Source organism: Gobius niger (assembly GCF_951799975.1).
Source record: "Gobius niger genome assembly, chromosome: 24".
Classification (NCBI taxonomy): Eukaryota; Metazoa; Chordata; class Actinopteri; order Gobiiformes; family Gobiidae; genus Gobius; species Gobius niger.
This window is the reverse complement of record NC_136875.1, coordinates 7015357-7042169: the sequence shown is the minus strand read 5'-3', so window position 1 is coordinate 7042169 and position 26813 is coordinate 7015357. Positions and strand designations below refer to the sequence as shown.

The following is a 26813-nucleotide window of genomic DNA, read 5'->3' as shown; positions in this document are numbered from 1 at the left end:
TTCATAATTTCTGTGTTTAAGTAGTTTTTTTTTTGGAGTAATAGGAGAACATTTATTTTTTTCCATCTTTGTTTTCTCTTTGGTTGGAACAAGACCATTTGTGGGCGAGTCCAGAGATGCCATCTGTACCTGTCACATCACAGACCCTCTGCATGACTGTGATTAAAGGTTCAAGAAGGAAACGAAACAGGTTTGTTTTTGATGAAAATATCACAAAACATTTTTTTTATTAATGCTCAAAGTCGATTTAATTTTTCCATTCATACAATACATTTTAAATTTACATGAAAAAATAAAATAAAATCTAATTTAAATATAAATATGGCCCAAGTATTATTGTTGATATACTGTGTTCACAGTTCTCCTCTGAGGAATCCAACATGGAGGTCAAAAGCCAGTTTGCAGCGTCACTTTCTGTCCAGATCCTCAGGACCGAAGGAAACCGGCAGCAGCTCAGCGACTGTCATCCGCTTGACAGAGCCGTCTGCTTTAGTCATGTAGACGTCCCAGTCTGTGCCAAACTACGGGACAACAATCAAAACAAACAGGTTATACTAAAAAAACCACACCCAAAAACCCATGATCCACCTATTACCTTTTGTCTACATGTCCTGCCAGTGTCGCTGCAGCAGAGTCACTGCTCAGACCATGATTATGACCCTGTAAGATACTCGCCCAAACCCTTTTCCTAAATTTGACCACTCCTTACTCTGGAGCACCTTCACAGGACACAGGAATGGTCTGCACTATACGGCCACTGTTTAGGTGCTTGTAAATGCTTTAAGTGGAACTAAGCACCAAACCTTTTTACGCTGATAAACTGTATAATTAAGTATTTTAGTTCCCAGTTCAACTTTGGCCTTTTCAGTGACTACTCGTAAGTGTCATGGTGGCACTGCAGTTAGCCCTCGCACTTCACTGCAATAAGATGCAGGGTTCTTTTAGCCCCTGGTGAGTTTGTTTTTGTCTGTTTTTGTTGTGTTTTTAAGAAGCTTTTATTTGGTTAATGCCTCTGCTGCTTCGCAAAGGCCGCGTGTTGTGTTTTAAGAGTTTTAAGAGTATGCGGTGGAGTTTTCTTTCCCACTTTCGCCACTCATGTAATTAAGACCTGGTGTATGAATGCATTGGCAAAGAGTTTCATCGGTTTGCCCCAGGGAAATGTTTTTGCCCCTCTCCTCCCCGTTTACCGTAATGACCATGTTCGACGGGGGAAACAGGGCGGATTTACAGATTCCCCCTCCCCAGCTCTGACGAAGCATGTTCCTAAAAAGGGCATAAGGGCGGGATCTTAACCGTAGGCTCGGCCCTTGCGTGACGTGTAGCTCGCGCTGCTCACATGGTAACTGTCCGACCATCATTAAAGGGATATTTCAGGATTTTTGACATAGGGCCTCATTTCCGAGTTATCCAGAGTGTTGCTGATTTCTGGAGATTTTCTTTTTTTGCTATTCAGGTAGTTCTTATATTTGAAGAGTTATGTAGCGCTAGGCTAGTGCAAGGCTAGCGCATTTCTATGATATCCGCTAGCCTGCATTAAAAACAGTCTGACCCGCTCCACAGAGCACCTGAGGCAAATCACTTATAATGTAAATGTCTGTGTCGATAGAATCATTTTTAGAATATAACTGACCTTGCATCACATGATTGATCACATTTTGAGAGACTATTTTCTAGCAGATCACTCCGCCGCTGCGTAGCTTATACAAACACGAAGCTGATGCTGCTCAAATATAAAGTATTTTAAATGCAAAATGGTTAAAATTACTCTAAAAAATCCTGAAATATCCCTTTAAGTACGAAATTTCTAAAATGTTACGAAAATCAGCCTGGTCCCTTTAATTGTAGCTAAACCACCGTTATAGCAGGACCAATATCTAGCTGTTGTTTTTAGCGTGTGATTTCTAATGGGAGACTAGCGGCTCTATGGAGGTACAACAGCAATGGCGGTCTCTAGTGTCGTGGTTATGAAGCAGAGCAGCCAGCGGGCATTGGTCAATCACAGCAGAGGCATGACACTTTTGAAAACTCCATGGCTTATTAAGAGGTTTTACTTTTGAGAGCAGACAAGGAATATCTAAAACAAAAATAACAGTTTTTGAATAAAGGGTTGTGTTATCTTAATGGGCCTGATTGTAGCTACATTATGAAAGATTAATGAGCAGGACTCTGAGCGGGTTTTTTTCTCATATGAAAGAGCAGGAGACTTTTTAAACTTTATTTTAAATAAAATCTATTAAAATCATAATCGTCCAAACTGAATAAAAAAAACGAGATTTTATTTTTTGGCCATAGAACCACAGTAAATGTCTAACTGTAAATATTGTCTAGTTATGGCACTGTGTATTGCCAGTTAACTCATCTCAAACTTTGGCCTTTGCTGCTGGACAATGTTTACACACTCTGCCAGTTATCTGCAGGTGGGGTTGGGGGCGAAATCATATTCTGTAAAGTTTTCTGCATTTTTGGAGTCGGACACACATCCACTGACTAGACTTTTAACATGTCACTGATAGAGGACCCACAGACATGGTGTAAATGCCAGGAAACAAACATAGCATACGGTGTCATAGATGTGTGCCTTATACGTTCAGTGATGTTAATAATAAACTGGTCTGGGTTAGCCGCTTTGCTAACCAAAGTACGCATTTGTAGCTGCAGGCCTAAATAGCAAGGTTTCTGTGATGTGTGAGATATGTATGATGCATCAAATATAGCATTCGGAAGAGGTCGCACTGTGTTTCGGCCTCATGTTTGACGACAAAGTAAAGCGGTGACATCTCATTGGAGACGAGAACCACTTCTGACAAAGTAAGGTCTGACAGATTTTTTAGTGAGGGAAAAATATTGACCTTTAAGCCACTCATGTAATTAAGACCTGGTGTATGAATGAGGCGTGAGTGAGTGATTGGTGTTGGTCAGAAATGCATTGGCAGAGAGTTTCATGGGTTTGCCCCAGGGAAGTGTTTTTGCCCCTCTGTTGTTTATAGATTTTGATAGAAAGCCCATATCGATGCTTTCTTCACTGATTGCGACTCATGGAATGCAAACAGTTCATCATGTGACTAAACTTGACATCTGTAGTGCTCAGACTCGTGTGTTCCACCTGGTTTGTATTGGACAGACATGTTGTGGCCTCTTATTCAAACACAGATATGGGTCAAGCTGACGAACCTTTGGACTGGACGCTAAAACAAACATACCTCTCTCATGAACTGACGGCAGCCCCCGCAGGGAGAGATGAACTGGTCCTTCATATCGCTGTCAACAAAACAATACTCGTATTAGAGACAGAACAACAATATTATTGTTAAACCTGTTACTGTCTGTTTTTGTCCTTGGGCACTTTTTTGATTTGAATCAGTGCAAATCTGCTGAATAGCTAAATTGCATCCTTTGCATCCTTTCCTTTTTTTATTCATAGCTTTTTAGCTAACAATTTGAAGAGAAAGCTAAACTTTCTCTAATTATTCAAAAACTACTTTAACAAACCCTAAATTATTGATGTAGTTTTCTACTAAATAAAGATACAATGACATGGAGAGTAGCAAAGTGGTTCAACAGCCCATAAATACATATATAACGGAGAATGCTAACATGATGCTTCATGTTAGCATCGTGCTAATGCTAACGGCTAGCTAGCGCCAGCTACGACGGCCGTTTTTTCACTTCTACTGAACAATCTGCTGTGAGAAAACATCCACATGGACCCGATTAAAACTTGACTTTATTTGTATGTGATAAATAAGTTCATATTCCACCAGAAAATGGCTAAAAAGGGTGAAAAATGTTGTTTCCCAAATTATTCTATTTTCCCCCTCGGCGAAGCCACGCCCCCTTCTATGTAGAGCCATCTCTATCTATGGTCGATGAACTGTTTTTAGATTGTAGTAATGCAATGTGAAGTGTCCAGAAAAATGTAACCTTCCAACGACGTCCCTCTGTTTTATCGTCTGGAATCGCCCATATATGGTCATTTTTGAAAACAGTTAAGGGGGAAAACAATTTTGAAAAAATGTATATTTTCTCTAATTATTCAAAAACTACTGTAACAAATGCTGAAATATGAACCTAGTTTCTACTAAATAATGATAAAAAGACATGGGGAGGAGCAAAGTGGTTCAACAGCCCGTAAATACATGAATAACGGAGAATGCTAACTTGATGCTACATGTAGCATCGGGCTAATGCTAACGGTTAGCTAGCGCTTGCTACAACTGCCATTTTTTCACTTCTACTGAACAATCTGCTGTGAGAAAATATCCATATGGACCCGATTTTAACTGGACTTTATTTGTATGTGATAAATAAGTTGATATTCCACCAGAAAATGACTAAAAAGAGTGGAAAATTGTGTTTCTCTAAAGATTCTATTTTCCCCCTCGGCGAAGCCACGCCCCCTTCTGTGACGAGATGCCGTCTGCATCTATGCTAATGAGCAAAAGTTCCCTAGTAGTGCTTTAAGCCATAGGATGTGTGTTAGCAAAAAATATGCAAATGTCGGACAGATTGAAGACCTTGGTGATTTGCATTGTGGCTTCTTGCAATGAAGGTGTTGTTTCTCCTGTGCATACTGTCACTGTGTCTTTATATTAAGCTATTATTCATGTTTTTGAGTATATTTCCATCATACTGACATCTACATCTTGCTACTTCCTTAGATAGATAACCTTTCAGTACAAGCTCGAGCGTCTGACAAAACAGTGACCACATTTATGAGAGGATGTGATGAAACTTTGTCCTTTTCTCGAATATGTGACTCATAAAGTTACATCAAACCGGAGTTTCCTTAAATCGGGACTAAACCAGGAGTAAAATAGGGTTAAGCCACAACTGATATGAGGACTGCGTTAGGTACTGCAGGACTAAACCCATGAACCAGGACTAAACTAGCCCTAAACCCTAGTCTGTGTGCAGATATGTCCTGATCCTCGCTCCTATGTCCTGATCCTAGCTCCTATGTACTATGTCCCAAAACTGGAACAATGATGGAAATGTGACAAAAAAGTGAGAAAACATTGGCAAAAATTGATGGAAAAAGTGGCAAAAATGTCACAAGAAATTGACCAAAAATGTACGAAAAAATGTGACAAAATGTGACAAAAAAATGACATAAATTTGATGAAAAAATGACAAAAATGTGACAAAAAATGACAAAAAAGTTACAAAAAAGCGTTGAATAACCCCCAAAAAAATGATGGAAAAAAAATCTGATGACGTGAGGAAAAAGATCCTCTCGGTTCAGGCGGGAGTTAAGAGGTTAAAGTATTAAAGGAAATATTTTATTTGTGGTTAATTCGGTTCCTTTTGTGACAACATGGTCCTGTGATTGGACCGATGTAAAAACCTTTGAGATTTGATCGGCTGTTTGTGAATTCCAGACGCTCCTGCATTTGAACAGATACAAAAAGCAGGAGAGGATGACTCTCCTGGGGTAAACCGAGTTTTAACATTGAACTAAACCAGGACCAAGGCCGTGGGAACCCAGGGTGCTGAGGGCGCTGCAGCCCCCCCCTGGTGGATAGTTTGTGAACTGCAGGCAATATTAACCCCTTAACTCCCACCTGAACCGAGCACATTTTCTCCAGCTTTACCCCAGTCCAAAAGCTTCTGGAAAAAAGGTGAGAAAATAGCAACAAAACTGAGACGAAAACAAGGCTGAAAATGTGAAAAAAGTGAGAAAACATTGACGAAAAAGTGAGAATTTTTTTTACAAAAAATGACAAAAATTGACAAAAATTTGACAAAAAAGTTAGAAAAAAATTGAAGAAAAATGGAGAAAAAATGGACGAAAAAGTGATAAGAATTTGACAAAAAAAATGCGAATAATTTGACGAAAAAGTTACAAAAAAGTCACGAAAATTTGACATAAGTGAGACGACTGCCCAACAAAAAAAGTGATGAAAAAAAATCTGATGTGAGGAAAAAGATCAATTTAGTTTTGTAGGTCTTTCAAACGAGGCGTTACACTGGCCTACAGGATTTGGGTAAAGCTGAACTGGAGAAAATGCTCTCGGTTCAGGCGGGAGTTAAGAGGTTAATAAATAGGATTTGTGCACAGAAAAAGTATTTTGGGGGTAAATTTTGTCCCTCAGCGCCCCCTAACTAAAATATCTTCCCACTGACCAGGACTAAGCTAAGACCAAACCAGATCTTCCAGGATTGAACCAGAACTATACACATAAACCAGAGTTGTAGGACAAAACCAGGGGGAAAAAAACAAAGCCAAACGCGGGCTGAACCAAGACTAAACCAAAGACCAAAACCCAGAGTTGTTGAGCAGTTACCTGCAGATGACGATGGCCTTGAAGGACTTACTGCCCTCGGACACTGCCTTGGCCATGGCGTTCCTCTCAGCGCACTGGCCCAAGTTATAACACGCATTCTCCACGTTGCAACCTGCGTGGAGACACAAAGGAATATAATCTTCACTTCCGAGACTCACATGTGCATCACTGTTTAGATAATCATCATTTCATGCAGCGCTTTGCGGACACTCCAAATAAACACTATTGTCCAAGTCGAGCTGATCATTAGGTAGTGTTTGTTTACGCTCTACCATAGTTGAGTTGCTGTTGTAATAACATACCGTGGAATGTTCTAAACTATCAGCTGCTTGCTTATCGGTGCAAATCGTTTGGTAGTGACGCCAATCTGAGCACTGAAATGCTGACCAGCTTGTTGCCAGACCTTGCTCAATTAGTTAAAGGAATAGGCCACCGTTTTTACATACTGAGATATGTTCTTACCTTAGCTTTGACGAGTTCTTTAGGACCTGTCTGATCTTCCCCCGTGCCTTCAGTCACGTAAACACAGCGCAGACGGCGTTAGCATTTAGCCTCTCCCCCTCTCCTCTATAGCTCCAAAACTGGTCAAGATAGAAGCTAATTACACAAAATTAAACAATGTGGATTTTCTAAGCGGATAAAAGGGGGAACTATTTTGTAAGGCCTAATAATACCAGGAGTAGTTTGGCATCCGCACAGTAAAGTGAAGATTACTGCGCAGTAAAGTGAAGATTTCTTCGCGGATGCCAAATTACTCCTGGTATTATTACGCCTTACAATATAGTCCCCCCTTTTTTCAGCTTAGAAAATCCACATTGTTTAATTTTGTGTAATTATACTTTGTAGTGGAACACTTCACGTAACCATATTTAAATAGGGAAAACGTGGAAGAGCTTGGTAGCTTCTATCTTGACCTTTTTTGGAGCTATAGAGGAGAGAGGGAGAGGCTAAATGCTAACGCCGTCTGCGCTGCGTTTACGTGACTGAAGGCACGGGTGAAGATCAGACAGGTCCTAAAGAACTCGTCAAAGCTGAGGTAAGAACATATCTCAGTATGTAAAAAACGGTGGCCTATTCCATTAACATCTCACTCGAGACTGGAAAAAGGTACTGAACAACTACCGGCCCATATTAAAACTGCCATTCTTAGGAAAAGTCCTAGAGAAAGTAGTGTATCAGCAGCTCAGTTACTTTCTCCTGTCTAACAATGTGTTTCCAGTCAAGAGGTTAATTTAGTTTTAGTCTTTTGACGTAAAATGTAATTCAATCCTAGTCGAGATTTAGTCAAAAAAATATCTTTAATTTTAGTCGACTAAATTTAAGACAAATTTAGTCATATTTAACCAAGGTCGACTAAAATATCTGGACATTTTATTCATAGTTTTAGTCTCATGAAAAACTTTTGATTTAGTTTTAGTCCAATTTTAGTCATTAAAAATATCACTTTAACTAAAAATATTTTGGTCGACGAAATTAAAACTGCTGTTTAGGTGGCTAGGATGGCGCCTTTATTTTCAGGGTGGCTCCATAATGCGGTCAGTTTTCTGTAAGGACCAGGGTCGGACTGGGACTCAAAACCAGCCCTGGACTCTGGTCAGCCCGGCCCAAATTAGCGTAAATGCGACACTTCCACAAATACACATGTTCACCTCTTACCCCCCGCCTTAACCGAGAGCATTTTCTCCAGTTCGGCTTTACCCAAATCCAAAGGCTTCTTGACTGGAGAGCAACACCATAACGCCTCATTTGAAAGCTAAAATCTAGAAAAGTCATGGTAGCTTTTTGTCACATTGTTGTTGCTTTTTGCTGCTTTTTCATTACTTTTTTGTGGCTCTTTGCCGTGTTTTCGTCACTTTTTTGTCACTTTTTCGTTGTGTTTTCGTCTCTTGTTTTTCTTTTTTTGTCAAGTTATTTTTTTTCATTGCTTTTTTCATTGCTTTGTCGTCACGTTTTCATCACATCTTGTTGTGTTTTTGTCACGTTTTTGTCACTTTTTTGTTGCTCTTCCTGCACATTCTTGTTTTTGGATGCTTTTCTTTTAAGCTTTTAGATTTGGGTAAAGCTCGGTTGCGCCCAGAATAAGGGTAAGGTAAATTGAGAGGCCAGTGCCAGTGGCCCTAGAGCCAGTGGCCCTTCTGTGCTCTTCCAGAATGGACATATGGCCAGTCCGCCCCTGGTAAGGACTCATCTCATTTTTGTTGTTTTTTGTTGAGTTTTTGTTACATTTTTGCTACACATTTTTTATTTTTGACGCTTTTTTGTTGCGGTATCCTTGCTTTCTTCTCGTCCCTGTCGCTATTTCAACAAACCTTTTCGAGAAGCCTTTAGATTTAGTATAGTAGATATAGTCGAGCCAAACTGGAGAAAACGTGCTCAGTTCAGGTGGGGGTAAAGAGGTTGAGGCTAAATAATTGTAGTTAAGCATAAATGTGACGTTCACCTGTGAATATTCTGTTGTCCGTGGTCAGCAGCGCCGAGCCCACCCTGAACTTGCTGTAGGGACAGTGGGCCTTGGCCATCACGGCCTTGGCCTCGTCGATCAGCTTCTTCAGCTGGTCATCCGCCAAAGCTCGCTCCATGCTGTGTGTCAGTGCAGCCGTCGGTGAGCTCTGTCTACGGGCCTTTGCAATGGGCCTTTAAACCGGGAGAGGGCGGGACCACAGCCGAGACATGGGCCAATCGGAGCATGCGGTGACGGCACAGTGAACTGTCTTCAGCTCAGGAGTTTTGAAAGAAAGGAATGTTTCGTGACTGATTGAACAGTCATGGCAGTCGGTATATGACTGTGGCAGTCGTAATAGTATTGCAGTATTAATTCCCTTATTTTTTCAGGTGAAGCACATGAAGGTTTTGAAAACAAATAATCTAAAGTGCCTATATTTTGAATGAATTCACCATTACTAAAGAAAAGCTTTGCCTGGCTTTTGGCTTTTAAAATATTGTTTGTTTAAAGTGACAGTCTGTAAGATAGCAAAGCAAGGAGAGAGTGGGAGCAAAATTTTAAAGTAAATGATCAATTTACTGCTGTCCTGATTGGACCAGAAAACCACTGCTAGTTTGCAAAATGAGAAACAAGTAAATGGTGAATGGTTTCAACTTATATAGTGCTCTTCTACCTCCATTAGGCCCAAAGTGCCTGATCGTAAGGAACCAGTCACCCATTCACACTCCAATGTAGTGATGGGCCGATGCTACACTTTCAAAATCGTGTCACACTGTATCACACACAGTGTTGGTAGGCGTCATTGTATAGGTGCCATCGAGTGGTAACAAAAGCATTACAGCAATGAGCCTGAGAAAAGAGAACTCAACACTAACTGAGCTCATTTATTCTCGTTCAGAAATGTGAACCAAATCATCAGGATTGAGATGTTTATTAGCTGAGAGTCATCGTTTAGAAAGAGGAAAACTGCTCCGAATAATGACAATAAAAACAATGAACAAGAATTAATGAGAAGTCACTGACCAAGGTTTAATAAAGGATTGTGCTTGTGGCATCACTGTGTTCCAAATTATTATGCAAATTGTATTTTTGTGTCAAAAAGGTAAAAAAAAAAAGCAAAAAATTAATAAAACTCATGGATGGTATCATGTCTCAGGGCTCTATGAATCACTGACATTAATCTCAGAGATGATTAGTTTAGTTTTCAGGTTAGTTTTCAGGTTAAGCCCAGTTAAGGGAAAACTACTCAAAAAAGATGTTCCACTTTATTAAGCAGATCATCATTTTCAAGCAATATGGGAAAGAAAAAGGATCTCTCTGTTGATGAAAAGCGTGAAATAGTTGAATGCCTTGGTCTAGGTATGAAAACCTTCGATATTTCATGAAAGATTAAGCATAATCATCGTACTGGTAAGAGATTTGTGGATGATTCAGACACACTCGGGTTTGTGCAGATAATGGCACAATATGGACGGTTTCTGCCAGACAAACACATCAGATTAAGAGAACAGATGCTACAAAGCAGCAGACATGTATTTGAAGCTTCTGGTGCCTCTGGAGTCTCCCAAACATCAAGGTGTAGGACCCTCCAGAGGCTGCAGTTGTGCATAAACCTTCTATCCGGGCCTCCCCTAAACTGTTCATTGAAGCTGATGAACAGAAACGGCTGCAGTGGCTCAGAAATACTTGAGGACTCATTTTCAAACAGTCTTGTTCACTGATGAGGCCGTGTAGCCCTGGATGGTCAAATCAATGGAGTAGTGGATAGTTGGTGAATGGCCACAATGTCCCAACAAGGCTGTGACGTCAGTAAGGAGGGGGCGGAGTCATGTTTTGGGCCAGAATCATGGGGAGAGAGCTGGTCGGCCCCTTTAGGCCCTTTTAGGCTCCCTGAAGGTGTGAAAATGACCTTTGAAAAATAGTGGAGTTTCTGACTGACAACTGTCTTCTATGCTACAAAACAAAATCCTCTTCATCATGACAACGCACCATGTCATACTGCAAAGAAAACCTCTGCATCAGTGGCTACTATGGACATAAAAGGAGAGAAACTCATGATGTGGACCCCCTCCTCCCCTGACTTCAACCCTATTGAGAACCTTTGGAGCCTCAACAAAAAAAAACGTCTATGAGGTGGGAGGCAGTTTTCATCCAAACAGCAGCTCTAGGAGGCTATTCTGACATCCTGCAAAGAAATCCAAGCAGAAACTGTCAAAAAACTCACAAATTTAATGGATTTAAGAATTTTTAAGCTGCTATCACACAAGGGCTCCTATGGTAAAATATAACTTGACCTATTCATATTTTTTTGATTGAAATAGCTTTTGATTTCAGTAAATATGACCTCCTAATGCTACAAATACAACAAATGACCATTTTCAGTTAATTACAAGCTTTAAAATGTATTGAAACGATGAGTTGCATAATAATTTGGAACAGTAGATTTTGAGGTTTTTACTATATTCATTTTTGTCACTGGGAGATTTTTTCCACCACATTTAAAGGATCCTCGACCAGTTAAAGACTTGAAAACTATGCTGACTCTCATTTGAGTTGACAATTTAGAAAATCTTTGCATAATAATTTGGAACGCAGTTGCTTTTGTTTACCAGTGTATTTCAAGTCAAATGACTAAACAATAACAGACCATCATCTGACCAACAAACCGTACACACAGGTTATAACAACTAAATTATGTACTAGCCTATATCTATGTGTTTGCGTTACACTTCAATATGGACCTGATAGAGAAGAAAACAGATGGCTCTTGTGCTTTACTTGCTATCTATTGAATTTGTTATCAGGGCAGATTTGCCTCGGTCCGGAGCATGTGCTCGAACGCAGCAGCACCCACGAGACTGGCCCCGATGTATAAATCCCAAATGACAAAATGAGCCAAGTGTTCAACTGGCGCGCCCTGCTGCACGACGTGTGACTATACATGACACAAAATGACACAGTGAAAGTGCTGTTCACGTGACTTTTCCATAAATTATACGTTCATGACACAGCTTGGCCGAGGTGTTGCTCTCTGTGCTTGATACGTGTGTCGATACTCACTGGGCAGTGTCTTGCCCAAGGACACGGCAGTGTTTATCTTAAAGCAGTGCTCGTCAACCACCGGGCCGGGGACCGGTGCCAGGCTGTGATGCATTTGCTACCGGGCTGCAGAGAAATAGGCGAGTAAATAATTTATAAACGACCACATTTTTTTCGATTGATCTTTGGCCTGAGCCAATAAGCTCACGCACTCATAGAAAATAAAACTCTTGATAGAAAGTCACCATAGAAATCCTTTGGACTCCAGTTCATCTGGTTTTATTAAAGATAGAATCAGCGCAGCCTCGTGCAGCTGAATGTGCTACGTGCAGCTCCTATGTCCGTCTGTCACCAGCGCCTGCAACACCTGCACTGCCAATATATATTTTATGTTTCACAATGCAGTTACCAGGACCAGAATAAGTTTCATTGCCATGGTTTGAGAACAGGTTCACAAACTAGGATTCTTTCTCGGTGCAAACGTGCGACATATAACACAGAATTAGGATAAAAATATGCTAAACAATGTTCAACTATAAGGCTATGGGGCATGCATTAAGAAGATTAAATAAATAAGATAAAATGAAAATTGACATATGTTAAGACAACAACAATTTGACATTGAACAACAGCGGGATTGTATTTACCGATGTGTAGGCGTATAAATGGATATAAAGTGATATAAAACAATGAAGTGATTAAGTGATAGGGTGATAGCAGTGGATCTAAGTGTGGACACTCCAGTGCAAGTGCAGAGTCTGTAACTAGGCTATCGAGACTTGTTTTTTTGTTCATGAGTTTGATGGCAGAGGGGAAAAACTGCTCATGTGGCGGGAGGTGTGGGTCTGTATGGACCGTAGCCTCCTGCCTGAGGGGAAAGGGGTGAATAGTCCGTATCCAGGGTGAGAAGGGTCAGCTGTGATCCGATCCACACACCTCCGGGTCCTGGAAGTGAACAGGTCTGGAGAGATGGGAGCTCACAACCTTCTCAGTAGCAGCACAATGCGCTGCAGTTGGTGCTTGTGCCGGTCTGTAGCGCCGGGGAACCACACGGTGATGGAGGAGGTGAGGTTGGCTCCTATTTCAGGTCCTGGGTGATGGTGAAGGAGTCCACAATGGAGATGGGGGTGGGAGAGCCTGCCAGGGCGAGGGGGGACGGTGTGGCTGTCTTTCCTGAAGTCCATGATCATCTCCGCTGTCTTCTGGGCGTTCAGCTCCAGGTTGTCGTAGCTGCACCAGGACGCCCAGCCGGTCCACCTCTCTCCTGAGGCAGAGGGTTGACATATGAAACACAGCTTCATAAATGGCTAACACGCGTTTTGATTGACTTACCGCTCTGCCTCTGGCCTCTCGAATCGGTTGTTTATATTGTGGGACTCGCGCTGGTTATCAGAGTTAATCCACTTTGATTCTGCCGAGGTTCATCCATCAGTGAAGTGACAAACAGGGCAGGCGAAGGAGCACTTTACAGTCAGTTAATAACCGCATCCGACATGTTCGCCGAAGACGGGAACAGTGGTTTTGGGTCTGACCGGGAGGCTAACCCTGAGGCTGCAGTCCTATTATTATTGATTTATTGGAAAAAAAAAAAAGTCCTCAATGTATTTTTCCCAATGAAAAACGTGTTTTACTTTGGAGCCTGTTTATGGACCCCGGCGATACACTCCCAATATAATATACTTATATCCTGATATAAGTTCTCGAGCCTACAATGGAGACACGAGTAATAGTATCTTAAAAGCACAAACTTGGATTAACACTTTGGGCCTTACCTACATACACGTGCAGGCAGCAGGAGGAGGGGGGGGAACCGGTGTGGGATCAGCGGCTCGTCCCAGCTGCGGCTCAGAATCAAGAGAGGGGCGGGATCTGGATCAGCCTCGGCCCGGGCCAGAAAGACAAGGCGAAACAACGAGCGACTTGCCTTGAGCACGAAGCCCCGAACCCACAGCAGGGCGGCCAACTCTCACGCTCTGTCGGCGGCTCTAGTGATGTGTCGGTCGTGAACGATCTGTGTCTGAACGAGTCTTTGGGCCATTATCAAATTATCGGCCAAATCATGTCCCCAGATGTGTATAGCTCATAAAATAACAACATTTAATAGAACCTCCACATATCTTTGCATAATCTATATAATTGAACATTTCTTCATCAGATGATTATGTTTCCGGTCTACAGTTCTGATCCTTCATTTAGTTATTTAACTTTAAATTTCAGGTAGTTGCTTAAAACACCATGTCCCTCGCCCTTGGGTTCATGCTTCAATGGAGCATAAAAGCAATTTCATTTAAGATAAAAAAAATAAAAATAAAACCACAAAAATATGTATGAATGCTGGCCTTATAAAATATGCTGATTGAAAAAAAAATATTATTTTAAAATATATAAATATTGTATTAAGAATGTCTGTCCCTTGATTTTGTGTCATTGGTGTTATTTTCTACACACACCATTATTGTGAAAGTATAAAAGTATGTAATAAAGTGCTACCAGGGTCAAAGGTCAAGTACTAGTAGGAGTCTTTCAGCACAACTTATTGGTGAGTGTCTTTTTGAATTCTAAAAGTGAAAACATCATCATTAGAGTGTCAGATTTTACTGTGGGTCATTTTTGTGCGTCATTGGTATCACATTGTTTTGTAGGAAATTTTGTTTAGTTCATGATTTTTCATCATATTCATCGAAATATAGGATGCTAATGTTAAGCTACATCATTTTAGCTTTAATATAGCATGGACATCATTTTGTAAAATTAGGCTTTTGAAGAAAATTGTCATTGGTGTTACGGTCACTCTGTTACACTAATGGTGTAACAGAGTGACGTAATATGACACTTCACATTTTCATATCAAATATTTGATCATAAAACTAGCAGAAATTATTTGTTAACATTTTTATTGTTTATTGTAAATATGTTGTGATGTGAATTATTATTTTTTTTTAATGATTTTTACAGATAGAAAATGGCAAAGATAAGTGCAGCAGAGAGACAAAGGTTATACAGACAGAGAAGAGATGCAGATCCAGAGATGCTGAGAGGCCCCAATTTGAAAGGGGCCCAGAAATATAATTCTTTAACACCAGTAAATAGACCAGCTACAATGATTATTTATGATCTAAAATGCACCAGATTGCAGGATATCATATCTGAATTGTAAAAAAAAATTATTGGGGGAGGACACCAAACCCCCCCTTCTGAGTGCCCTCCCACACTTTCAATAGATTCTGATGGTCATGTGGGGCGGTGCCAAACCCCCTCTGATCCATCATGCAGCTCCTGATGTGCTCAGTCATGTAAAACGTACTTGTTTTTGGCTTAGAATTTAATACGATTATGAGACACTATCACCATCGCCGTATCTTGGAATGACGCGCAAGTTGGAATCAGTCTCGGCGTAAATCCACAAACCCAAACGGGAGCAACAAGCACTTACCCCAAGCCAGAAGCCTCCAACTCTCGGCGCATGTAAAGGTTGAGGGCCCTCGTCTCGCTAACCAGACCCTGCTTAGTCTCCAGGATGCCAGGCTAATAAACCTACCCACTAGATCATAGTCATGTGCTTTGCCCTTTTATTTTGTTTTTGACACATTTTTTTTAGGGGCGATGTAGGGACTTTTCTTATATGGGCAAGGCACATTTAAGTGCTTTGAAAAAAAGAGGGGGCGTGGCCTAGCTGAGGAAGCTTCACATTAGGGATGGGCGATACCACATTTTTCGGAATCGATACGATACCGATACTTTTGGGGTCTTTTTTGTCAATACCGATACCGGTGTCATTTCAAATGGGTGAATGTATTTCAATCAATATACATTTCTAAAACTGGTTTATTTTATATAATTAATTGGTCCATTAAAAGTATATTACTTTAACTGGTTAATTAAACAATGTTAATGTGAAATTAAATGCATAAACAACATTAATATTTAAATGACAAACAGAACCTAAACCAGAATGATTTGACTGGCTCAGTTCAATCCTTTGCTGTTCTGGACTGTTTTGGCTCAGAACAAAGAAATAAATCATCCTTTTGTGTTGATAATCGCTGCCCCGCCTTCCTTTTACATATGCAAATTAGTATCGATACTTTTTGCCAAATATCGATACTTAAAAAGTAGCCGTTTGGTATCGATATATCGATACTTTGGTTTCGATCTGCCCATCCCTACTTCACATAGAAATCGCAACTATGCTTTTTAGCCATTTTCTAGCGGACTATAAACAAATTTATCACACACAAGTCAAAATCTGGTCCATAAGGATATATTTTTCCACAGAAAATATTTCAGTGGATACAAAAAGCCGGCACTTATGCTATCTTTAGCATAGCATGAAGCTAGCATCAAGTTTAGCATCCTCTGTTATTTATGCATTTATGAGCTGTTGAACCACTTTGCGTCTCTCCGTGTCATTGTATTTTTATTTAGCAGAAAATATATTCAGAATTCTGTGTTTGTTTAAGTAGTTTTTGGAGTAATAGGAGAAAGTTTAGTTTTTTCGATCTTTGTTTTCCCTTTGGCAGGAACAAGACCATTTGTCCAGAGATGCCATCTGTACCTGTCACATCACAGACCCTCTGCATGACTGTGATTACAGAAACGTTCAAGAGAGAAACGAAACAGGTTTGTTTTTGATGAAAGCATTTAGCATTTTTTTAATTAATACTCAAAGTCATTTTTTTCCCCACTCATATAATACTAACACATTTAATACATTTTAAATTGACACAATACAATTATTTGTTAAGTATTATTGTTGATATACTGTGTTCACAGTTCTCCTCTGAAGGATCCAACATGGAGGTCAATTGCCAGTTTGCAGTGTCACTTTCTGGCCATATCCTCAGGACAGAAGGAAACCGGCAGCAGCTCTGCGAGTGTCATCCGCAGGTAAGAGCCGTCTGTTTTAGTCAGGAAGACCTCCCAGTCCAAGCCAAACTACAGGAAAACAACCAAAACAAAAAACAAACAGGTTATACTAAAAAACCCACACCCAAAAACCCATGATCCACCTATTACCTATTGTCTACATGTCCTGCCAGCGTCACTGCAGCAGAGTCACTGCTCAGACCATGATTATGACCCTGTAAGATACTCGCCCAAACCCTTTTCCTAAATTTGACCACTCCTTACTCTGGAGCACCTTCACAGGACACAGGAATGGTCCGCACTATATGGCCACTGTTTAGGTGCTTGTAAATGCTGTAAGTGGAACTAAGCACCAAACCTTTTTATGCTGATAAACGTTCTATATTTATCTAACTAACGCTGTATGTGCTCCAGTGCTTCCTCCCACGCAACAGCCTGAAGGACTTTGAATGTGGGAAAAGTCACGAGTTTAGTTTCACTTTGACAACGGTAAAACTGTGCAAATGTTTAATAAATGATGCCATATTTACCAATGCATTACAAACTGCTTAACTGTGTGTAGTTTTTATATCGTATTCTTAATTGACTATTATATAGATTGTGAATTATTTCGTAGAAAGCTCTAGCTGACTTGTTAACTGCCGTGCCACCCTGCGACCAACGTTTTTGAAATTTAATGCAATGTATGAGAGAGTTTATTATTAGTGCCTGTCCTCACATCTAAAATAATTTTCAGTAGAGCCTCTGGGCCTTGAAAACGGTTGCGAACCACAGTAAATGTCTTACTGTAAATATTGTCTACTTATGGCGCTGTTTATTGCCAGTTCACTCATCTCAAACTTTGGCCTTTGCTGCTGGACAATGTTTGTCCAGCACATGGATGCCCCCCACTGCCAGTTATCTGCAGGTGAGGTTGGGAAAAGACACCATGACATTTTAAAGCTACACATTCCGACTTGTGAATACTCAGATATACATGTAAATCATCCGATATACAGTTTATCAGCAGAAAAAAAGTTGGCCTTAGTTGCTCTTTAAAGCTAAATCATTTTTGGAGTCGGACACACATCTACTGACCACTAGATTTTTAACATGTCACTGATAGAGGACCCACAGAAATGGCGTAAATACCAGGAAACAAACACATAATAATAGCATACGGTGTCATAGATGTGTGCCTTATACGTTCAGTGATGTTAATAATAAACTGGTCTGGGTTAGCCGCTTTGCTAACCAAAGTACGCATTTTAGCTGCAGGCCTAAATAGCAAGGTTTCTGTGATGTGTGAGATATGGATGATGCATCAAATATAGCATTTGGAGGAGGTCTCACTGTGTTTCAGCCTCATGTTTGAAAGTAGTAGTAGAAGTAAAGCGGTGACATCTCATTGGAGACGAGAACCACTTCTGACTAAGTAAGGTCTGACAGATTTTTTAGTGAGGGAAAAATATTGACCTTTAAGCCACTCATGTAATTAAGACCTGGTGTATGAATGAGGCGTGAGTGAGTGATTGGTGTTGGTCAGAAATGCATTGGCTGATAGTTCATGGGTTTGCCCCAGGGAAGTGTTTTTGCCCCTCTGTTGTTGATAGATTTTGATAGAAAGCCCATATCGATGCTTTCTTATGGACAATCTGAGCACTTTTGTATCACTGATTGCGACTCATGGAATTGCAAACAGTTCATCATGTGACTAAACTTGACCGGACGCTAAAACAAACATACCTCTCTCATGAACTGACGACAGCCCCCGCAGGGAGAGATGTACTGCTCACTCAGATCGCTGTCAACAAAACAATACTCGTATTAGAGACAGAAAAACAATATTATTGCTAAACCTGGTGCCGTCTGTTGTTGTCCTTGGGCACTTTTTAGATTTGAATTAGTGCAAATGTGCTAAATAGCTAAATTGCATCCTTTTCACAAAACAAAAAACAAAACACTTGCATTTACTGAAGAGAAAAGACTCACTTTCAGAATTAGTCCACAATACAACATAGATAGACACAGACGGCATTGCGCCATAGGGGGCGTGGCCTCGCCAAGGGGGAAAACAGAGTCTTTTGGGGAACACAATTTTTCACTGTTTTTAGCCATTTTCTGGTGAAATATAAACTTATTTATCACATACAAATAAAGTCTGGTCTAAATCAGGTCCATATGGATGTTTATTCACAGCAGATTGTTCAGTAGAAGCAGGGGCGGACTGGGACTGAAAAACAGCCCTGGACTCTGACCAGCCTGGCCCAAATTAGCGTAATTGTGACACTTCCACAAATACATATTTTAACCTCTTACCCCCCGCCTTAACATTAACGAGTGCATTTTCCCCAGTTCGGCTTTTTATTATTATTTTTTTGATCGGTGTCATCAACAAAAAGAACTGGAAAGGTGGTCGTAGAAACAGAAGCAAAATCATTAATATAAATAATAAATAATAATGGTCCCAAAATTGAACCTTGTGGCACACCATACTCCACGGAATTCCTTTTAGATTCATGTTTTTTTATACTGGGCTTTACCCAAATCTAAAAGCTTCTCGACTGGAGATCAAAAATGTAACGCCTCATATGAAAGCTAAGACCTACAAAACTGATGGAAGCTTTTTGTCACGTCGCCACATTTTTGCCATATTTTTGTTGTTTTATTAATGACTTTTTCTATCATTTTTTGTTGCGTTTTTCTCATGTTTTTGTTGACTTTTCATCCTCTTTTTCTCGCTATTTTGATGCTTTTCTTTTAGCTTTTAGATTTGGGTAAACACCTGCAGGAGGAGCCATAGGGGCTGGTGCAATGTGATTTGGGCAGCTCAGACGGCTGCCCCCACGACCCGGAAACGGACAAGTGGTAGAAAATGGATGGATGGATGGATGGATGGATTTGGGTAAAGCTCGGTTGAGGCGGGACTGGTGGCCCTAGAGCCAGTGGCCCTTCTGTGCTCTTCCAGAATGGACATTTGGCCAGTCCGCCCCTGAGTAGAAGCGAAAAAAACGGCAGTCATAGCAAGCGCAAGCTAGCGTTAGTATTAGCACGCTGCTAACATGTAGCATCATGTTATTTTGTAATTTTTTTGTTCTTTTTTGCCATTTTCTGGCAAAATATAGACGCATTTATCACATACAAATAAAGTCAAGTCTAAATCGGGTCCATGTGGATATTTAGCATTAGCACGATGCTAACATATAGCATCAAGTTAGCATTCTTCATTATTTATGTATTTATGGGCTGTTGAACCACTTTGCTCCACTCCATGTCTTTGTATATTGAGAGAAACTTGAGAAAACTATATTCATAATTCAGCATTTGTTAAAGTAGTTTTTGAATAATTAGAGACAGTTTAGATTTTTCTCAATTGTTTTCCCCCTTAACTGTTTTCAAACATGACCAAATATGGGCGATTCTTGTGATGCTGTCTGTATCTATAGAGACGGCATCTTTGGAATTGTCCGTATATGGCTATGTTCAAAGCAGCCAGGGGAAAACAAAGAGGGGTAAAAAACGGAACTTTCTCACTTTACTCCACCATTACTTTAGCAAATATTGAAATATGAATATATGTTCCGTGATTGTTTTGGGCTAAAATGCCTGATTTCGCGGTCCATTTTTCCAAAGGTTGCAACAAAAAGTAAAACAATTTGTTTTTACATCATGTTAAACCAAAGAGACTCTGTGGAATAAGAAAAGATGTAAAATGGGCGTTATTTTAAATAGTTGAAAAAAACTGAACCATGTGCCCGTCTCCGATTCAGCCAACTGTGGGAGTTTGACCACAGAACCTCATCCCCAGGTAACCCACCAGTGTTAATTTTGATAACATATTTTATTTTAGTTTTAGTCTTCGTCTTTTGACTTCGTCAAGATTTAGTCAAAAAAAAACTTTTTAGTCGACTAAATTTGCATGTCAATTTAATCGACTAAAATTAAGACTAATTTAGTCGACTTTGCATTGATAATGTTCATTATAATCATATTTAATCATGGTCCTCGACTTCATGGAGCTGCTCCACATGAACAAAGCTCAGACCTGTTCATTTGACAGTGAATTTAAATGACCTGAGGCTTTTTCAGACTGTCAGCAGAAGTTTGGATGATTTTAGTCTCTCCTTTTCACTTTTATTTAGTCTTATTTTAGTCGACTAAAATATCTGGACATTTTAGTCATAGTTTTAGTCTCATGAGAAACTTTTAATTTAGTTTTAGTCCAATTTTAGTGACAAAAATATCACTTTGACTAAAATTAAGACTAAATGTTTTAGCCAACGAAATTAACACTGTAACCCACAAAGTAACAGCAAGGCACAAGCCAACGATTCTGGACAAGACCCTTATCTCACGCTCTCTGTCCAGATCCTATGAGACTGAAGTGGATACGAGTGCAGCTCTCAGGAGGAACCGTACACAGTGACACCTCAGACGCGCTCGTAGAGACTGTTCACACCCCAGATACCCAAACAGACACTGCACTAGTCCAGCTGAACCCTCAAACTCAGAGCGATATGCCGAACATAACCAGACGTGGTAGAGCTGTCCATCAGCCTCAGCGCTACAAGGACTTTACTAGTTAAACAGGCTTTTCGGGGACGTTGGGGAATAAAAAGAAAAAAGGAAAGTGTTTTGAGATGTTTAAGCTATTGCTTTATTTTGGGTAATGTTTAAGAGAGAGAAAAAAAAAGTACATTTCTATTTGTATTTAATCTTTGCAAATGTGTAGAAAGTTTCCTTTTTCCAAGAGAGAAAGGATGTAACAATATGTGATAATATTGTATGTTGTACAGTTTAGACCCGCCACTAGGGGGTGAACAAGGGCTACTCTAAGTCGTGAGCCAGAGAGTATCAATAATGTTTAGCTGCAGACCCGGAGCCGAGACAGATGTGAAAAGCGAATCCACCGTGATAGTGCGCCCTCTGCTGGCAAAGACGGATATACGACGGTATTTATTTCATGTTTTACAGTTGTATTGTTGGGATTATTTTGTGTAATTTAGAATGTGTTGACATGTACTAGCCTACTATTTGGGTTATTTTATGAAATTAAAACTTTCATTTGTTTGTTTGTTCAACAAGGGACAGGGACAATATTTTTTTTATTGTGGTAACGGCCATTGCTGTAATCCAGGGGTCACCAACCTTATTTCAGCTGAGGGCTACTTTAAGAGAATTAAGTTGTTCAAGGGCTACCAGTTAAAAACAAATCCTAAAGACTTAAACGTACACTGTTCACTTATAGGACATTGACCCCATATTATCTTAAAATAGCTTTATTTTAAACTCATACCGAGTCACAAGAACCAAAATAACTGTAATTTTAAGAATTAGATTCAAGAAAATGAAGTGTTTTACACTTTAGAAAAAGTCCTAAGGGCTACTGGACATGCCCCAAAGGGCCCCTGGGTGCCCGCGGGCACCACGTTGGTGACCCCTGCTGTAATCAGAGTTGTTGAGCAGTTACCTGGAGACGACGATGGCCTTGAAGGACTTACTGCCCTCGGACACGGCCTTGGCGATGGCGTTCCTCTCAGCGCACTGGCCCAAGTTATAACACGCATTCTCCACGTTGCAACCTGCGTGGAGACACAAATGAACATAATCTTCACTTCCGAGACTCCGTATTATGCAAAATTGACTTTTTCAAGCTTTACATCATGTTATTATGTCACTCCCTCATTAAAAACATGGCTGAAGTGTTGCCTTGGCACATTCACATATTTCTGAGTAATCTGTAAAAACTCTGATGGCGGCCATTTTAGGGCCAGCTTTGCCTGAGTCCTCCTAGGAACGCCCCCACCTCCTGGAGACGCCTCCGAGCTTTCGTCACCAGCCGAGTAACCAACCACTGCTCCAGCGAGTGGAGGGGGCGTGTCTGAAAGGGTCAGAGGTTCTTAAAGAGACAGAGGCCTATTTCAAGACATTCACTACAGCCATTTTGAGAGAGCAATTTTATACAAGGGCAGTTATTCTAATTTACTGCATTTACAGACCAACAGAAGGTTTGCTCATCATTGTAGTGTGATATAGACTGGTGCTATGTGATTGAAAAAAGAATAACACCCCCTCTTTAAGGTTTGTTGGGGGGATTATTCAGGTCATCTGTTGGTCTCATTCTTTGGGCACACAGCGTCGCTGAAGCTAGACCTGACCAACTGCTGCGACCTCAGATCAGAACAGTAAGTTCCATCCGTGACTCATCGGGCGTGGACAGCACAATACAAATGTAAGTCTATTATTCTCATTATGGTATTATAGTATTATAGTAATTAACAGGGCAGTGAGGCCGCACCTTTAAAGGAACAGGCCACCGTTTTTACATACTGAGATATGTTCTTACCTTACCGCTGTGTTTACGTGACTGAAGGCACGGGTGAAGACCAGACAGGTCCTAAAGAACTCGTCAAAGCTAAGGTAAGAACATATCTCAGTATGTAAAAAACGGTGGCCTGTTCCTTTAACATTGTTGACGTGGGTGTGTCGTCACCCTGTGTCCCACGCATGCCCCTGAGGTCGTCAAACTTGACTGTCTCATTTCTGGCACATGTCATGAGCGCCGAGGACCTGACTTTGTTTACATTTGGGTGAGTGGCCGAGTACTCCCCCAACTCATTTCAGCATTTCTCAAACTGCATACTTTTAGTTGTGTTTTTTGTTTTGTTTTGTTTTTTGCATTGACACGTGAATGGCAGTTATTATTACCTTAAAGGGACTGTACGGAGTTTAAAAATGAAGCTTTTTTTAGTTTTATTTTTAAATTTTGTTTAGTTTATTTGAGCTATTTCAAGTTCCATGTTGTTAGAAAAGAAATGCCGACCCCTTTAAACGTATTTACAAACTTTACAGCTGCCGTTCTTTTACATTCCGGTTTGTTCTCTGGGACCAGCTCATTATGGTACATTTAAGATATACATAAACATAATCAACACATGGGTTAGGATATAGATACCTGACCATAATCAAACATAGGAAATAAGTTTACATAGTCTTTGCTACAGAATCAGGTCTTATAGTACATTCTTAAGTATGGAATGGAATGGTGACAGGTTATTGCTGCCGTCTGATGCTGCCCCACATAGAACCATCATTGCTATATTTATATACACCTGTACATGGACAGTACGTGCATATATAAACATATGGTTTCCTTCTTATGTGAAATGTGAGTACATTTCCGTGTGTCCTGGTCTATGCGTCAAAAGAAGCAAGATTTGGGAAGCTGTTGCCAAAAGGGGGCGCCCTTCGAGCACCAGCCCACCTCCTGCTCAACCTGTTCTTCATTGTACATTTGGAGGGAGTGCCTTTGGGTGTCCTCGTCTGTGCATTAAAAGAGCAAGATTTTGGCGACCCGGTACCAGTATTTTGCTGTATGTATTTTCCTCCCCCTACATGTTCCAGCCATGTCCTCATGTGCAGAATGAGCCCAGACCTGTTCACCACAACTGCCTCTAAAATCCTGTCACTCAAAAAGGTGTTAATTCGGGTCAGAAGTGCCGTCATGCACGAGCTTAATATAGAAGGTGCAGTTACACGTAAGACCTGAGGTGGCAGGAGTGAGTATAAAATGGCCAACTTGCATCTAGCCTCTTTAAAGGTGCATTGTGGTACTTTTCTGAGCTTTGGGAGCACACAGTCTCCGCTAACTGAGGCCCTGGTGGAGGGTCTGAGAGAGCCCAGACACAGTATACTAACATTTACAACGTTGTTCAAAAGTAAAAAGCTTGTTGGAGGTTGAGGCTAAACAATTGTAGTTAAACATAAATGTGACGTTCACCTGTGAATATTAGGTTGTCCGTGGTCAGCAGCGCCGAGCCCACCCTGAACTTGCTGTAGGGACAGTGGGCCTTGGCCTTCACGGCGTTGGCCTCGAGGATCAGCTTCTTCAGCTGGTCATCCGGCAAAGCTCGCTCCTTGTGACCGCCCGACGCCGTCTTCAGGCCGCTCGCTCGCTCCATGCTGTGTGTCATCAGTGCAGCCGTCGGTGAGCTCTGTCTACGGGCCTTTGCAATGGGGCCTTTTAACCGGGAGAGGGCGGGACCACAGCCGAGACATGGGCCAATCGGAGCATGCGGTGACGGCACAGTGAACTGTCTTCAGCTCAGGAGTTTTGAAAGAAAGGAATGTTTCATGACTGACAGTGGCAGTCGAAACAGTATTTGTAGTAGTATTAATTCCCTTCTTTTTTCAGGTGAAACACATGGAAAAAGAACTTTTTGAAACACGGCTGCACCAGGACGCCCAGCCGGTCCACCTCTCTCCCGAGGCAGGAGTTGACATATGAAACACAGCTTCATAAATGGCTTTTTTTGATTGACTTACCGCTCTGCCTCTGGCCTCTCGAATCGGTTGTTTACATTGTGGGACTCGCGCTGGTTATAAGAGTTAATCCACTTTGATTCTGCCGAGGTTCACCCATCAGTGAAGTGACAAACATATGATATTTGAGTGACGTTGAATCCCGGAGAGAAAGTCCAACTATAGGAAGGTTGAATAAAGTCCTGTAGCTCTCGCAGCCGAATGCGCATTTTCGAGACATTATCGTTATAGAAAACTGAACAGGCGGTGTCCAGAGGAGGTAAGAGAGGAGTCCCTTCTTCACAGCCTCGGGCCAAAAAGAACTTCTGTCCAGACGCTCAGGGGGTGTGTTATCGGGCACTTCCTGTTTGACACTATGATGTAAATGTCACACGGTCACAAGTCGTTTACTCAGAGAGCAGGATTCCGGAGGATTCCAAAACAATTGTTCAGGCGCTTTTTGCTGAACAATCGTTAAAGCCAATATTTTTGCTGAATTGACTTGAGGACTGCTTTATGTCAAAGCACGCAGGCGAAGGCGCACTTTACAGTCAGTTAATAACTGTCCCACAGCCGACATGTTCGCCGAAGACGGGAACAGTGGTTTTGGGTCTGACCGGGACGCGCTTCTGAAGGAGATCTTTGAGCTAACAGTATGTTTCTATTGTAGCCACAGCCGCACTGGGGCAGACTGACCATTTACCATATGGCTATAATATGCTGTCTATATCCTGATCTCTTATTATTCAGCTTTCTCTGCTGGACTCGTGTGGAATTGTTTCCTTTTTTTAAATTTAAGCTGCCCCCTAGTGGCTGGAGTGAGCATTGGTTACTCCACCCCTGTATGGAATCCATAACTCCACACTGGAATGAGCTAAAGACGCCTTTATTTTTATTTTTTTGACATACTCAGGAATTCATGCCCCACAAAGGGCCACGTTAGCTCATCTTGCGGGCCTTGACCCATGTGTTCTAGACTTTAGTTTGTTAGTTTAGTGGCTGTGTCGCATTTTCTACAGGGACACAGAGAAATAGGCTAATAAATAATTTATAAACGTCCAAATTATCTCCGATTGATCTTTGGCCTGTTCACGGTCCATGGTCCTGTCCAGAACCAGGAAATACGACCATATTAGTGCAGTCCTCCTGCACTGATTTTCCTGTCGCTCAGAGAATAGAATTTGAAATCTTCATGGTCAGGCACCAAAGTATATACAGTAGCTGACATGTTACAGCCGTATGAACCACCTCGGGCCCTGAGATCCTCAGGGAGGGGTCTCCTGGTGGTTCCCAGAGTCACCACCAAACAAGGTGAGGCTGTGTTTCAGTTCCACGCAGCAAAAGTGTGGAACACCACAGCTTAGTAAAGGCCAACTGCCCAAAGGTCTTTTTTCTAACTTTAGCCCAAAGATCGAAGTGGGACTATGAGCCCTCTCAGAACATCAGGGGCTTGGTTGTGCAAACATTTGTACATTCATTTTGAATTACAAAGTTTTATACAATTCTCAAAGTTAAGGAAGTTTTATCTCTGCAATACTCCACCATGGTGCGTTCTGACACACATCTCTGCAGCAGGCTGTGGTCTCAACGTGCCTCAAAGCAAACTTTGAGGTAGTGGTAGTAGTAGTTGTAGTAGTAGCAGTAGTACCAGTAGTAGTAGTAGCAGTAGTAGCAGTAGTAGTAGTAGTAGTTGTGATGGTGGTAGCAGTAGCAGTAGTAGTTGTGATGGTGGTAGTGGTAGTAGCAGTAGTAGTAGTAGTAGTAGTAGTAGTAGTAGCAGTAGCAGTAGCAGTAGCAGTAGTAGTTGTGATGGTGGTAGTGGTAGTAGTAGTAGTAGTAGAAGTAGTAGTAGTAGTAGTAGTAGCAGTAGTAGTAGTAGTTGTGATGGTGGTAGTGGTAGT

At 41.1% G+C, this 26813-nt stretch overlaps 1 protein-coding gene and 1 long non-coding RNA gene across 4 annotated transcripts; one reads left to right on the top strand and one right to left on the bottom strand.

Annotated features, from left to right (window-relative positions):
- Positions 1–258: 258 nt before the first annotated feature.
- Positions 259–16677, top strand: LOC306982335. The gene is made up of 2 exons (XR_013794188.1): positions 259–397; positions 16567–16677. It is a non-coding gene; the product is annotated as an uncharacterized lncRNA (long non-coding RNA).
- Positions 384–24594, bottom strand: LOC306982318 (cytidine deaminase-like). 3 transcript variants are annotated; one of them, XM_079582233.1, is made up of 4 exons: positions 8725–8887; positions 6285–6396; positions 3201–3258; positions 384–521 (listed from the first exon to the last, which is right to left on the bottom strand). In XM_079582233.1, exons 1-4 carry the CDS (start codon positions 8861–8863, stop codon positions 408–410), a joined length of 423 nt encoding a protein of 140 aa, XP_079438359.1. In that variant the 5' UTR covers positions 8864–8887; the 3' UTR covers positions 384–407. The 3 variants fall into 3 exon arrangements, with proteins under 3 accessions (XP_079438359.1, XP_079438358.1, XP_079438357.1); XM_079582232.1 differs by lacking the exons at positions 3201–3258; positions 6285–6396; positions 8725–8887 and adding exons at positions 18358–18415; positions 22082–22193; positions 24392–24594 and having other exon boundaries at positions 394–521; XM_079582231.1 differs by lacking the exons at positions 384–521; positions 3201–3258; positions 6285–6396; positions 8725–8887 and adding exons at positions 16501–16701; positions 18358–18415; positions 22082–22193; positions 24392–24594.
- Between the last annotated feature and the right edge of the window lie 2219 nt (positions 24595–26813).